Source organism: Artemia franciscana, chromosome 3 (assembly GCF_032884065.1).
Source record: "Artemia franciscana chromosome 3, ASM3288406v1, whole genome shotgun sequence".
In the NCBI taxonomy this organism is placed as follows: domain Eukaryota; kingdom Metazoa; phylum Arthropoda; class Branchiopoda; order Anostraca; family Artemiidae; genus Artemia; species Artemia franciscana.
The window spans coordinates 14,701,498-14,718,322 of NC_088865.1; the positions used below are offsets into that span (position 1 = coordinate 14,701,498).

Consider the following 16,825-nt stretch of genomic DNA (forward strand, 5'->3'; position numbering starts at 1 on the left):
GTTTTGCTCTCTAAAGAGGGAGATATAATGGACTTCACAATTAAGATAATTCTTAGACACCTTTTTTTGGACTGCCTCTATTTTGACTGAAAATCCATTTGAAATGCCAGGCTGCTCAACAAGACAGATGCCCTCGAGGATTAAGTTTTCAAGAGAGAAAAATTCTCAAACAATGCAATTAAGGACATTAACTTTTTAAGGAGCCTAAGGAGGAAAAATGTAGTGTTTGCGCCTTTTAAAATATCGTTAGTACGGTGACCTCATTTTAAACCTCTTTAGATTGTAATACCAATAATTTCCTAGTAATAAATAACATTTCAAGGGGGACGAAATATAGGGTTAAGCCTGCAGTATGATCACTAAGGGGGCTAAAGCTTCACTCTCATTGTGGAGACGGTGGTTCATTTTGGACAATTATACATTATTTAAAAAAGCAAATAAACCAAATTAGCTCTTTCTCAAAGCATTTTCTGCAAAAGCTAAACTTGTATTTAAATTTTTTGGTTTGAGGGGGTGCTAGCCATCCTCAAATGTGGGACAACCTTGTGTAGCGTATTAAAACGGACAGAAAACTGATGAAAACATTTTTTTTTAGTTCAAAATAAAAAATAGTATTAAAACTAAATAACGATATAAATTATTCCGGACTTTTTGTTCCCTACTACAGCAAAAGTGAAAGTGAAATGGGTTTAAAAAGCTGTTTTTTCATCATACCTTACGAATGGAGCTGTTTATTGATGTACGTTTACTTTAAACATCAAAACTTTCACTTCAATGTTTAGCTTCCCAGGACATACTTTTGCCTGTAGACTCATCCCTGAAAGTTTAATTTTTCCTAACCAATACTCTTTCTGAGATAGCAAGAAGTCAGTTAACTAGAATTTTACCCATGATAGGTCTATACCTATTGAAATTTTGACAAAACAACATTTTACCTGAATTTTCAGTTACCAGTTGCTTTATCTCTGCTTGTAGTTCTCAAAATGCAATTCCTGTTATTTGAGTAGAATTCTGAGCCATATTGGCGCTATTTTGGGGTGGCGCTATTTTTAAATTCCATAGATCTTTCAGGGTTTCCACCACACGTGCTACAACTAAAAATAGGCGTACCAATAATACTTTTAAGAAATATAAACCCACCAAAGCTTTGCAATGGCACTCGACTTGCCGTAAAAAAAACAATGGAAAACCTAATAGAGGCCACAATCTTGACAGGGCCTTTTGAGGGTGAGGCTGTTCTTATTCCTTGCATTCCAATGATTCCAACGGATCTGCCTTTTCAATTTAAAAGATTGCAATTCCCAATTCGATTAGCATTTGCAATCACCATTAACAAAGCTCAAGGTCAATCATTAGAAAAATGTGGTATAGATCTTAATACTGATTGTTTTTCCCATGGACAATTGTACGTTGCATGTTCGACGGTCGGTAAACCTGACAATCTATTTATATGCAGCGACAATTGGACAGCAAAGAATGTTGTATATTCGCAAGTTTTACGCAGTTAATTTGTATTTTGGAACCAAATGAAGCGGTTAATTATCCATCTGAATTTTTAAATTCAATAGATCCTTCAGGGTTTCCACCACACGTGCTACAACTAAAAATAGACGTACCAATAATACTTTTAAGAAATATCAACCCACCAAAGCTTTGCAATGGCACGCGACTTGCCGTAAAAAAAACAATGGAAAACCTATTAGAGGCCACAATCTTGACAGGGCCTTATGAGGGTGAGGCTGTTCTTATTCCTCGCATTCCCATGATTCCAACGGATCTGCTTTTTCAATTTAAAAGATTGCAATTCCCAATTCGATTAGCATTTGCAACCACCATCAACAAAGCTCAAGGGCAATCACTAGAAAAATGCGGTATAGATCTTAATACAGATTGCTTTACCAATGTACAATTGTATGTTGCATCTTTGAGGGTCGGTAAACCTGACAATCTATTTATACGCACAGACAATGGGACAGCGAAGACTGTTGTATATTCACAAGTTTTACGTAGTTAATTTGTATTGTATCTATCTATCTATCTATCTATATAAAAACGAGTTGTGTGTATGCATGTTTGTTTGTTTGTAAAAAGAGCGTTTGCATATGACGTCATTATTAGTACCTACGGCTTTGTATATGGACAGATAATGGGAAAGCCAAGAATGTTGTATATTCGCAATTTTTACGTAGTTTGAAACACATATATAAATCTATCTATATTCACAGGTGGGACACAGGGACACAACTACAATGGCGCGTAACTAATATGGCGCGTAACGACTTACGCGCGCGGGGGGGCTTGGGGGGGCGCGAAGCGCCCCACCAACTAGGTGTTGGTGGATATATATATATATATATATATATATATATATATATATATATATATGTATATATATATATATATATATATGTATATATATATATGTATATACATATAAATATATATATATGTATATATATATGTATATATATATATATATATATATATATATATATATATATATATATATATATATATATATATATATATATATATATATATATATGTTTTTAACTACGTAAAACTTGCGAATATACAACATTCTTCGCTGTCCCATTTATATTCCTTGTGTCCCGGTCGTCATTTGTGTCCCGGTGTCCCGGTCTGTATATACATTCGTTTTTGAATTGGTGTTTTTTAGTTTTTAGTTTTTTACCTTTTTTTTAGTTTTTTTAGTTATACCTCATGATTCTAATGATTGCCCTTGAGCTTTGTTAATGGTGATTGCTAATCGAACATTCTCTGTGTCCCAGTCGTCATTTATATATCCCCCTGTGCCCCCGGCGTCCCCGTTGTAGTTGTGTCCCTGCGTCCCAGTCGTCATTTATATTCCCTGTCTCCCGGTCGTCATTTGTATCCCGGTGTCCCGGTCTGTATATACATTCGTTTTTGAAATGGTATATGATGAAATAAATTTTGTATTTTTCCCCTTTTTTTCTTTTTAGTGTATTTTTTTGGTTTTTACTTTTATTTTTAGTTTTTTTTAGTTTTTTTTCTTTTTTCTTTTTAGTTTTTTTTTATTTTTATTTTTTTTAGTTTTGTTTTTCTCCTTTATTTTTTAGTTTTTTGGCTTTTTTAGTTTTTTTATTAATTTTTAGTGTTTTTTTTCTTTTTAGTTTTCTTGTAGTTTTTACCTTTTTTTAGTTTTTTTAGTTTTTTTTTTACTTATGTCCTGGTCGTCATTTATACTCCCTGTGTCCCGGTGCTTTGTTGATGGTGATTGCTAATCGAACATTCCTTGTGTCCCGGTCGCTTTCTCTTTGAGTGTCCCGGTCATCATTTATATTCCCTATGTGCCGGTGTCCCGGTCGTCAGTTGTGTCCCGATGTCCCGGTCTGTAATTTCGTCAGTCGAAAACATGACGTCAGTCGACATAATATCCAGTAAGCCAGTAATAGCCAGTAAGATTAAGAGACAAAACTTGGAAAAAATAAATAGAAGCACCATAATAAGGGAATAACAAAAACAGCAATAAAGAAAAACAAGCAATTGAAATCGAGAAAACATCAAATTACTTAAGAAAAAGCGAATGAAAGCGATCAAAATTAAGTAAAATTGATACAACTTTCAAAAACTAAAGAGAGCTAAGCTTTAATATAATATAATAATAATCTATTGATTAAAAATATTACTATAAATGATACTATTATATATATATATATATATATATATATATATATATATATATATATATATATATATATATATATATATATATATATCTATATATATAAAAATAAGTTGTCTGTGGATGGATGGATGGATGTGTCAGGTGACGTCACCTGAAAAAACTGGATCAGGTGACGTCAAAACTGAAAAAACTAAAAAAAGGCAAAAACTACAAAAAAAACTAAAAACTAATAAAAAAAATAAAAAAGCTAAAAAACTAAAAAAACTATAAAGGTAAAAACCAATAAAAAACTAAAAAAAAAACTGAAAAAACTAAAAAAAGGCAAAAACTACAAAAAAAACTAAAAACTAATAAAAAAAGTAAAAAAGCTAAAAAACTAAAAAAACTAAAAAAAGGTAAAAAACTAAAAAAAATAAAAAATAAAAAAAACTAAAAAAAAGGAAAAAACTGAAAAATAAGCTAAAATAAAGGTAAAAACCAATAAAAAACTAAAAAAAAAAGGAAAAAACTAATAAATGACGACACTCAAAGAGAAAAAAAAGGCAAAAACTACAAAAAAAACTAAAAACTAATAAAAAAATATCTATCTATCTATATATATAAAAATAAGTTGTCTGTGGATGGATGGATGGATGTGTCAGGTGACGTCACCTGAAAAAACTGGATTAGGTGACGTCAAAACTGAAAAAACTAAAAAAAGGCAAAAACTACAAAAAAAACTAGAAACTAATAAAAAAAATAAAAAAGCTAAAAAACTAAAAAAACTATAAAGGTAAAAACCAATAAAAAACTAAAAAAAAAACTGAAAAAACTAAAAAAAGGCAAAAACTACAAAAAAAAACTAAAAACTAATAAAAAAAGTAAAAAAGCTAAAAAACTAAAAAAACTAAAAAAAGGTAAAAAACTAAAAAAAATAAAAAATAAAAAAAAACTAAAAAAAAGGAAAAAACTGAAAAATAAGCTAAAATAAAGGTAAAAACCAATAAAAAACTAAAAAAAAAAGGAAAAAACTAATAAATGACGACACTCAAAGAGAAAGCGACCAGGACAAAAGGAATGTTCGATTAGCAATCAACAAAGCACCGGGACACAGGGAGTATAAATGACGACCAGGACATAAGTAAAAAAAAAAAAACTATCTATATATATAAAAATAAGTTGTCTGTGGATCTGTGGATCGTGGATCAGGTGACGTCACCTGAAAAAACTGGATCAGGTGACGTCAAAACTGAAAAAACTAAAAAAAGGCAAAAACTACAAAAAAAACTAAAAACTAATAAAAAAAATAAAAAAGCTAAAAAACTAAAAAAACTAAAAAAAGGCAAAAACTACAAAAAAAACTAAAAACTAATAAAAAAGCTAAAAAACTAAAAAAACTAAAAAAAAGGCAAAAACTACAAAAAAACTAAAAACTAATAAAAAAAATAAAAAAGCTAAAAAACTAAAAAAACTAAAAAAAGGTAAAAAACTAAAAAAACTAAAAAAAAACTAAAAAAGGTAAAAACTAAAAGAACTAAAAAAGAAAAAAATAAATGACGACACTCAAAGAGAAAGCGACCAGGACAAAAGGAATGTTCGATTAGCAATCAACAAAGCACCGGGACACAGGGAGTATAAATGACGACCAGGACACAAGTAAAAAAAAAAATTAACAAAACTAAAAAGAAGGTAAAAACTACAAAAAAACTAAAAAGAAAAAAAAACTAAAAACTAATAAAAAAACTAAAAAATCTAAAAATCTAAATAAACTAAAAAAGAAAAAAAAAGGAAAAAAATAAAGGAGAAAAACAAAACTAAAAAACGAATGTATATACAGACCGGTACACCGGGATACAAATGACGACCGGGACACAGGGAATATAAATAACGACCGGGACACAGGGACACAACTACAACGGGGACACCGGGGGAAACAGGGGGATATAAATGACGACCGGGACAAAAAAACTAAAAAGAAATAAAAACTAAAAACTAATAAAAAAAACTAAAAAATCTAAAAATCTAAATAAGCTAAAAAAGAAAAAAAAGGAAAAAAATAAAGGAGAAAAACAAAACTAAAAAACGAATGTATATACAGACCGGGACACCGGGATACAAATGATGACCGGGACCCGGGACACAGGGAATATAAATGACGACCGGGACACAGGGACACAACTACAACGGGGACACCGGGGGAAACAGGGGGATGTAAATGACGACCGGGACACCGGGACAGGGAATGGTCGATTAGCAATCACCATCAACAAAGCTCAAGGGCAATCATTAGAATCATGAGGTATAGATCTGAATACAGATTGTTTTCCCATGGACCATTATATGTTGCATGTTCAAGAGTCGGTAAACCTGACAATCTATTTATATGCAAAGACAATGGGACAGCAAAGAATGTTGTATATTCGCAAGTTTTACGTAGTTAAAACCATATATATATATATATATATCTATATTCACAGGTGGGACATAGGGACACAACTACAATGGCGCGTAACTATTATGGCGCGTAACGACTTACGCGCGCGGGGGGGCTTGGGGGGGGCGCGAAGCGCCCCCACCAACTAGGTGTTGGGGTGGCGCGAAGCGCCACCCCAACAGCTAGTATATATATAAAAATAAGTTGTCTGTGTGTGGATCAGGTGACGTCATGTTTGTCCGCATATGACGTCTGAATTATTTCACACTAATACAAAAGAAGAAAAAAACTAAAAAAGGTAAAAACTACAAAAAAAACTAAAAAGAAAAAAAAAACTAAAAAAGCTAAAAAACTAAAAAAAGGTAAAAATCTAATAACTAAAAAAAAACTGAAAAAAATAAAAAAAGGCAAAAACTACAAAAAAAATAAAAACTAATAAAAAAACTAAAAAAGCTAAAAAACTAAAAAAACTAAAAAAAGGTAAAAAACTAAAAAAAACTAAAAACTAAAAAAGAAAAAAACTAAAAAAAAGGAAAAAACTGAAAAATAAAAGAGAAAAAGAAAACTAAAAAAATATGAATAAATATATATAAAAATAAGTTGTTTGTGGGTTATGTCTGTCTGTCTGTCTGTCGAGTGACGTCGTGTTTGTCCGCATATGACGTCTGAATTATTTCACACTAATACAAAAGAAGAAAAAAAACTAAAAAGAAAAAAAACTAAAAAAGCTAAAAAACTAAAAAAAACTAAAAAAAGGTAAAAAAACTAATAAAAAAACTAAAAAAGCTAAAAAACTAAAAAAACTAAAAAAAGGTAAAAAACAAAAAAAAACTAAAAACTAAAAAAGAAAAAACTAAAAAAAAGGAAAAAACTGAAAAATAAGAGAAAAAGAAAACTAAAAAAATATTAATAAATATAAAAAATATAAATATAAATATAATATAAATTAGCAATCAACAAAGCACCGAGACACAAATGACGACCGGGACACAGGGAGTATAAATGACGACCAGGACATAAGTAAAAAAAAAAAAACTAAAAAAACTAAAAAAATGGTAAAAACTACAAAAAAACTAAAAACTAATAAAAAAACTAAAAAATCTAAAAATCTAAATAAACTAAAAAAGAAAAAAAAGAAAAAAGGAAAAAAATAAAGGAGAAAAACAAAACTAAAAAACGAATGTATATACAGACCGGGACACCGGGATACAAATGACGACCGGGACACAGGGAATATAAATGACGACCGGGACACAGGGACACAACTACAATGGGGACGCCGGGGGGCACAGGGGGATATAAATGACGACCGGGACACAAGGAATATAAATGACGCCCGGGACACTCAAAGAGAAATCACAGACTGGAACACCGGGACACAAATGACGACCGGGACACAGGGAATATAAATGACGACCGGGACACAGGGACATAACTACAAAGGGGACGCCGGGGTGCACAGGGGGATATATAAATGACGATGGCGACTCAGGGAATGGTCGATTAGCAATAACCATCAACAAAGCTCAATGGCAATCATTAGAATCATGAGGTATAGATCTGAATACGGATTGTTTTCCCATGGACCATTATATGTTGCATGTTCAAGAGTCGGTAAACCTGACAATCTATTTATATGCACAGACAATGGGACAGCAAAGAATGTTGTATATTCGCCAGTTTTACGTAGTTAAAAACATATATATATATATATATATATATATATATATATATATATATATATAAATATATATATATACATATATATATATATATATCTATATTCACAGGTGGGACATAGGGACACAACTACAATGGCGCGTAACTAATATGGCGCGTAACGACTTACGCGCGCGGGGGGGCTTGGGGGGGGCGCGAAGCGCCCCCACCAACTAGGTGTTGGGGTGGCGCGAAGCGCCACCCCAACAGCTAGTATATCTATATATGTTATAATACCATTATAATGTTATATTATTGTAAAGAAAATATAATCATATTAATTCAAATTCTTAATTGGGAGATTGGAGATTGAAAACAAAATAGCTAATCAGGCTACGTCAAACACCATTTATGTACATTACTTTGACCTTGGGTGACGAAATCAGGTATTAATTTTAATTCAGAAAAATTGACTTACTTCTGGGTGAATTAATGGTGGACTCCACATTGTCTCATTGGTTCTAAAATTAGAAAAATTGAATTGATTTTCTCTTAAAGACCAGAAACGTCGCCATCCTTGCTGGACCTGCTGAGCGGTCAAATCTTCAACCGATGGGTCAAACCGGGCTGGTGGTGCCAATTGTAACTGGTCTGTGCTGTGGCTTCTTCTTAACCAACCGCGGTTCTTCTCCCACATAATCTTTCCAACGTTGTAATTTTGTATCTGTTGTGGCTGCATTAAAAAGGTAAATATTAGATTGAGGATTACCTTGCTGTTGATTTAGTGTTTATGACGCTGGTGATGGGATCTGTTGCTGCTAGAATGCTTGCTATTATACTTTTTTTTATCATCATTTAATGCGTCATTCAATTTTTATAATTAATACTAATCTTAGAGTTATTATGGTAAAATTCTAGTTCATTGACTTCTTGCTATCTCGGAAAGGGTTTAGGTTAGGAAACTGAAACTTTCAGGGATGGATCTACAGGCTAAATTATGTCTCGGGAAGGTATTTTAAAGTACCCAACATCCACTCTTTCTCCCTCTAGAGGGCCCTGAAATTTGCCTACATGACAGGTTTTATACCTATTGAAATTATGACAAAACAATATTTTACCTTAATTTTCAGTTAGGCTACTAGTTGTTTTTTCCCTGCTTTTAGTTTATAAATGCAATTCCTGTTATTTGAGTAGAATTTTGATCCACATCAAAAATTTTTTCATAATTTAGTAAATGTATTTGCATATCTTTAAAATCTTGTAAAATGGAATTGAGCAAAGTTATGAAGCTGAAAACAATTTTGTTGTACTTCAATTAAGCAGAAGATCTATTTTGCAAGGTTTCACTTTTATAACACATATATTTAAAGGTCATCAAAGGTCAGGGCCCTCTAGAGGGAGACTTAGTAGAGGTAGTTGTTTCAAAATATCTTCCTGGGACATACTTTAGTCTGTAGATTCATCCCTGAAAGTTTCATTTTCCTAACCTAAACCCTTTCTGAGATAGTCAGAAGTCAATTAAGTAAAATTTTACCAAATTTGCTTACTTGACTGATCTTGAGCAAAATATTTTCAGTCTTCTCTGTTTTTTGTTGTTGTTTTTTTTTTCATTGGCTGTTTTTATCCTCATTTCTCTCTTAACATTTATTTTCTTTTTTATTTTGATTAGCCAGCATGGTCTCAGGAAGAATTTATGATAACACTATGCCCAGATGACCAACCACTTTGAAAAAAATTAGGTTTTGTAATTTACTTTAATAAGGAAGTTCTGGCTTCTAAGATAGTTACCTGTACTTGGGGGGGGGGTACACAGGGATTTTTTTCTGGGGGGGGATATGACAAATTAGAGAACACATCAAAGATTTATTTATATAAGTGTTTGATGAAACAAAAGCTTGGCTGAACAACTTTTTATTTCTTAATCTGTTTAGAATATATATATTTAATTAGAATATATATTTTATTATTTAGAATATATAGCCTATATATATATATATATACATATAATAGCCCCCTCTGATACATAAATGGTCATCCCTTTTATAGTAACCTTATATGCCCCTGGGGCATTTTTTACAACCCTTACCCTTGAGTTTTTGGGGACTGTGTCATCATTGGAGTTCTTGTTACATGACCTAAATGGCTATATATAAAAATTGAATGGACAATTTGGGGAAAAGACTGTTGGTGGGGGAGGGGGACTAGTTGCCATTGGATCACTTTTTGCTCTTAAAAAGGGAACTGGAACTTCAATTTCTAATCATGTGATTTCCCCTCGAAGTTTATACGACTACCCTTTCCATACAAACTTTTAATGCTCACGGGGCATAAGTTACAGTCTTTGCCTTGGGCTCTGGGAGGGGTTGTGTTGACCTCGAAGTTTTGTTATCTGATCGTTGGGCTTTTTGAAACCTACTGTCCATCTAAAATTTTGATTGGATGCATTTGGTGAAAAGAGGGAGTATAAGGGGCTTGAAGCTCTCTAATCACTTTTGACTCCTAAAAAGATAACTAAAACCTCCAGTTATCAATCAAATGGGTCGTCTCTGAGGTTTATGTGACCACCTTTTAAAATAAAACATCATATTCCCCTGACGTGTAACTTAAAATACTTGCCCCCAGGATCTTGGTGTTTGGATTACCCCAGAGTTTTTTGCCTGTTTTTTGAACTGTCTAACAAAATGGCTATTTCAAAATTTTTATTCGATAGGTTTGTGGGTAAAGGTCGTGGGGTTGGGGCTTCTTATCCTCCTATCTCTTTTGACTCTTAAAAAGGCAACTAGAACTTTAGATTTTCAGTCAAATTATCTCCCTCTGACGTTTATAGAAGCAGCAATCCATAAGCACATATATGCCCTAGGGTATAACTTACAACGCTTGTCCCCAGGCCTTGGGGGTTGTTCCGACTGTGGAGATTGTCTTAGTTTATCTATGAACTATTTTGAACAAAAAAGTTATCTTAATTTTTTTTTTTTTTTGAATTTGGGTGGAAAGGTTTTGGTGGGGAGGGGTAATTTTCCTTAAATTAGTTTTGACTCTTTAAAAGGGAACTAGAACTTGAGGTTTCCAATCAAATGATCCCCTCTGAAGTTTAAACCACCACACCTTCCATAGGAAGTGCCTCTGGGATAAAAGAAGAAATTATTGGAGCCTTTGGAAAATATGTTTTTTGCTTCCAATATTCTATAAAGATATTCCACGATATTGAAGGGGTTTTTACAAAATGTGTAAGCTTTGGAAGAGCCAATCTTAACACAAATTTTTCATAAAAACCATCGAGAAACCAAGATTCTCTATTGGAGCTCTCCCTTCCTCTGTTTCTGTTATCGATTTATTATATTTTATCTAATACCTATTTATTAAAGTGTTTGATTTTAATTCGTATTTTCTCGTCATTCGCAGAATAAAACAGGCCAAAAATGAAAAACATTCCGATGTTCTATTTTTAGTTGTTCTTTTTTAGGACCGATCCAGTACATACAGTTCAAGAATCCTTAGAAGATACAAGCAATGATGCTGCGTCAGAACAAATTCCTGACGAAGACGACGACGAAGATGATCTAGGGTAAGTAGGCTTTTTGTGGTTTCTACTGTGAAAAGGAACCTGAACTTCCTAAAAAAAACAATAAACATTTTAATCTTTGGAAAGCCATAATGCTAAACGAAAGACACCAAAGTCCGAAAAAACGTATGATAAACCCAGCCAAAATCACGGCAGCACTTTTGGACCCGTGGGAAAGTGCCGCTTTTTTGCTTCGGTAAATTTATCTATTTGTCACTCAAAGAAGATATATTGGCTCTTGGGCCGGGTAACTGCCGCATATATTTAACAATTATTGATTTTAGTCCATCTTCAGTTTGAAAGTGGTGAATGCCTGCTTGCCTGCTAGAACGGAGCTTTCCACTCGAAAGCATAAACATGGTTTTATGAAACGAAAGCTTGGCTGCACAATTTCAGATGATCCTCTCTGACATAGGCTAAATAACTCCACTTCACTTTGCACACCATAGGCTCTGGCTCGTGGACAAGCAAAAACATCCTTTGTGGCCCAGAGGCAAGAGTTCAGCAGAGCTTTCCAAAATGTAATGCCATATTCATCAATCTGGCCTGAGGTCCGTACTTTCCGTAAAAACCGCACAGGCTAGACCCTTACCAGTTTCCAGGAATAATCCGACATCAGCGGTATAGAAAAAAAAAACAACAAAAAAAACAAGACAAAACCAAAGTGTTGCTCTCGCAACACAAATACACATTGGATGAATCCCAGACAAAAAATGTTTTCTCTATCTCTTTTGACACTTAAAAGGTGAATGAGAACTTTCGATTTGCAATCACCCTTTCATAAGAACAAATATACCACTTTATGGATTGACCAGTACTAGATGTTACCAGTGACACTTGGAAATTTCCATGGACGAATTTGTTTTTCAACTATGGCGTTATATATATATATATATATATATATATATATATATATATATATATATATATATATATATATATGTATATATATATATATATATATATATATATATATATATATATATATATATATATATATATATATATATATATATATATATATATAAATATAAGTTGTATAAAAATACAATATCTATATATAAAAATAAGTTGTTTGTTTGTCTGTCGACTGACGTCATGTTAGCTGACTGATGTCATTATGAGGATTGAGCATTATTCCGTCATGAAGTTGTTTGTCGACTGACGTCATGTTTGTCGACTGACGAAATTACAGACCAGGACAAAAATGATGACCGGGACACAGGGAATGTAAATGGCAACCTGGACACTCAAAGAGCAATTAAAGACTGGGACACCGGGACATATGGTTGGACATAATATTCCAACCCGCTTGGAAGTGCGTCAAGGCGGTGTTCTTTCACCGTATCTTTTCAGTATTTGTATCCGCAGTGTGTTATACAAAATAATGCCCTTTCTTTTTTGTAATTTGGTAAATGTCTCTTGTATTGCATATGCGGATGATATACTTCTAGATCTAGCCTCTCGAATTCCGTATCATCTATTTCAAAACATTTCAAAACTGTTGGTCTGTCATTGAATATTGATAAGTGTGAGTACCTAGTCTTTAATGCAAAGTCTATGCCCATTTGAAATCCGCGTTCTAACTTCTCCATCCATTGTGTCTCTGATTTGCGGCGGTCAAGCATTCATATTTATTGGAATCTACTAGCTTTTAGGATCAATATTGTACGGCATATTAAAGAAAACTTAAAGCGGATTATGGTAAAATAGTAGCTAACTGTGGTCATTATTATCGAAAAGCGCTTGCATTGCTATACATTAGTTTTTGCGACCATTCAATACTTTTCCTATCTGGTATTTCACCTATCCTGAAAAAAAGACAAGATCTGGCTGAATTGTGTATATTATATTTCCGCTATTGTAAGTTTCTGTTTCATTTACCCCGGTCTTATAGGAAAAAGAAAATAATTCGGTATTTCGGGGCTTCTGACATTATTACTCCTTTGCGGAAGTTGGCTCAAAATTGGAAAAGGATTATATTTTTTTCTCTGAGCCCCTTCCACCTCTTAGTTCGTTTATTTTCCCGTTAGTTTTCACCTGTTTTCGCTTTATAGTTGTGTTATCTCTTAGCAGTTCTTTCGTTAGTTGAGTTATGGTTGTGGTATATATGTTTTATCGCTCGTATAGTTGTGTTATTTTCAAATTATACTCCATAATAGAGAGGCTCCGAACACCCAGCATTGTATATTAAACTCTGAATTTGACGTTTTTTTCTAACGGGACCAGATTCGTCCTGCGCCCTTTTCATTGAATTTTTCTTCCCCCATGACATATTTCTCCAAGGAAAGATCCTCCCACATAGCCCCCTCCCCTCAACCCTACCCCCAAAATCAAAAAAATCCCCCTGAAAACGTCTGTACACTTCCCAATAACCATTATTATATATATATGTAAACACTGGTCGAAGTTTGTAACTTGCAGCCCCTCCCCCAGGGACTGTGGGGGAGTAAGTCATCCCCAAAGACATAGTTATTATGGTTTTCGACTATGTTGAACAAAATGGCTATCTCAAAATTTTGATCCGTTGACTTTGGGAAAAAATGAGCGTGGGAGGGGGCCTAGATGCCCTCCAATTTTTTTTGGTCACTTAGAAAGGGCACTAGAACTTTTCATTTCCGTTAGAATGAGCCCTCTTGCGACATTCTAGGACCACTTGGTCGATACGATGACCCCTGGAAAAAAAAATAACAAACAAACTAATAAACACGCACCCGTGATTTGTCTTCTGACAAAAAATACAAAATTCCACATTTTTGTAGATAGGAGCTTGAAACTTCTACAGTAGGGTTCTCTGATACGCTGAATCTGATGGTGTCATTTTCGTTAAGATCCTACTACTTTTAGGGGGTGTTTCCTCCTATTTTCCTAAATAAGGCAAATTTTCTCAGGCTCATAACTTTTGACGGGTAAGACTAAACTTGATGAAATTTATATATTTAAAATCAGCATTAAAATGCGATTCTTTTGATGTAGCTATTGATATCAAAATTCAATTTTTTAGGGTTTTGGTTACTATTGAGCTGTATCGCTCCTTACTACAGTTCGTTACCACGAACTGTATGATCCCCATCGGCATTCCCTCAAGACAGAGTGTTTTTTTATTTAGTTTAACATTTCTCTCAACTTTCGGTGAAAGTTCCCACTTAATACTCTTAAATGTTGCCGAGTATTTGCTTATATGCCATATTGACATTCATAATGCATTTAATGTCTCCTGAATTAGTTCAATATACCTCTCAATATTCACTCGAAATTTTTACTTAATACTGTTAGTTGTTCCTGGAATATCATAAATGCGCCCTTTTTTTACCTTTATGTTCACAGTTGCTTTTGACTTTGTTGTACAATGTTTGTTTATTCCCTGAAAGTTTCTACTGTGGTCCATGGAACTTCCTGAGATACTGTCAATATGTCTTTTTGGCAACTTTGATGCCATAGTGCGTTTTGATTTTGATCAGTAGCATCTGTACAATTATCTGAAAGTCGCCTTAATACCCTAAGAAGTTGCTGAGATATTTTTGATATGCCCTTTTTTCAACCTGAATGCAGGTACTATCTTATCGTTGAATTCAATTTGCTCTCTGATCATTCCTTGAAAGTTAAACTTGATATCAAAAGCTGTTCGGGACATGTTACGGATACTGTCTTTTGACAATTTGTTCGAGATTTATGTCAAATGAAAAGTAAATGAAGTAAATGAAAATAGAACTCTGTATAAGCCTGTTTTCTGTTGCATTCGTCTTTTTGTGTATAGACGCTTATATTTACATAAAAAGACAGTGCAGCAGAACTGGTTTCTTATAATTTTAAAGTTTAAATAAAAAAAACAAGGGTTCTAAACCTAAAGTTAAATAAAATCTCAGTAAATTTCACGTATATTTTTTTTTTGCTCCCCTTTTTATATTTTACTAAAAAATAGAACCCTCAAAAAATTTTTAATCAATTTTGCTTCAATTTTTTGCTTATCCTTCACCTAACGAATTTACTGCTCATTGAAGCTGTGCAATTATGTGGCCTCTGCTCCTGCCAAAGAACCTCTTCCTGACTCAACATACAACAACATTTTTTTTATTTTATATTTTAATATAAATTCAATCAATAAAATATTGTTTCTTCGTATTCTTGCAAACTGCTTGTTGTTCTTAGAGCTAGGGATAGTTCACAAGGACGGAGTACAAGATAGAGAAAATTAAAATAAATACGTAACTATGTTTATCAAAACAATTTATGAAGAGCATTTACTATACACGAACAACTATTGTATACTTTCAACTTTAAGCATCCCCTTTTAAGAAGGGATGCCATGAAGGAAAAGTGATATTGTGGTTATGTTTCAAAAACAGTTTCGAGAGACCTATTTTGGGCCCGCCATTTTATATTTGCGGATTAATGCTAAACTTCAAAAATGTAGCTAGGACTTTTTTATATAAAGAGTGAACCTGATAAAAGTAGGAAAGGGGATCTTGCTTGTCCTAAAACCCCAATGCCAGGGTTTACTGTATCTATATGCTTACTAATGGCGAAGTAATAATAATCATAAAATGACTAAAATAATTCATTCTTTCAAATATATTGACCATCGGGTAAAGAGTAATTTCAATTGAAAATATAGTGCGTATTCATTGAAGAGTTTTGGGGGGTTAAATGAGGGTTGCGCAACTCATATTAATGGCCTTTTCCGTTTCTTTTTGTGCTGGATTTCTTCATTCAATTTAGTCTGTTCGGTTTAAGATTGTTAACTTAGAGGATTCGACTTATGCCCGCTCTGATCTCTAAAATTGTGTCTTATCTTTCGCAAAAATGCATCGTTTTCATGCATTGAATTTTTAAATCAAATAACAGTGTGTTGACGATAGCTTCTGGTGTATGGATGAGCATCCTAACCCCAAAAAACCTTTGGGCGTTTTCATGAGTATCTAGGCTTGTATGAGAAGCCTAGAGGAAACTTTTAAGAACCTAATAAAATTATTGAAGAAGAATCTTTATCGTCCTTCAAAAGAAATATGCAGTAAGGTCGTGGAAATATGGCATATATTTTATGACATTTTACAAAATGTTGAAGATTAGCAAAAAATATATAAAACGCCTTTCAAACCGTCGATTGTTGAAAAGACGTTATACTTTTGACTGTGGGGGAGACCTGTACTTAACGCTTTCGGTCTCTAAAACTCATAAAAATTAAGTGCAACAGCATTTTTCATAAGCTTGCTCTTTGGGAAACAAGTTCTTTCTGCTGTTGTAATTGAAAATACCCTTTATAACAATTTTTTTTCCGATTCGAGATATAAGGCTCAACCACTTTTTATAGATTGTTGGCAAAAGTAGCATTTTTTTAGTAATGACTTTAGTGCAATCAGGCTTTCTAAACATAGGAATTGATTATCCCTTGTGAGGTGTTTCTTTACCTACCGTAACGGTGATAATAGTATATAGCTAGTAAGAATGGTGGGTACTCAGAAGAATATCCATTGACACCCTGTTATATCTCTAGAAGCCGTATTATTAATCTTTTGGAGGA

The 16,825-nt window shown here is 33.2% G+C and overlaps 1 protein-coding gene across 7 annotated transcripts in view; it reads left to right on the forward strand.

Annotated features, from left to right (window-relative positions):
* Positions 1 to 16,825, forward strand: part of LOC136024922 (calsequestrin-2-like) — a 176,417-nt gene that overhangs the window by 10,331 nt on the left and 149,261 nt on the right. For 4 of the 7 annotated variants that reach the window (XR_010616965.1, XR_010616962.1, XR_010616964.1 and 1 more), the window contains exons 2-3: positions 8,301 to 8,488; positions 11,206 to 11,307. Coding sequence is in view for 2 of the 7 variants with exons in the window: in XM_065700501.1 (XP_065556573.1) it covers positions 11,206 to 11,307 (102 nt within the window). In the remaining 5 variants the exon portion in view is untranslated. The remainder of the gene's footprint in view (positions 1 to 8,300; positions 8,489 to 11,205; positions 11,308 to 16,825) is intronic. The other 3 variants (XM_065700501.1, XM_065700503.1, XR_010616966.1) reach the window with 2 other exon arrangements.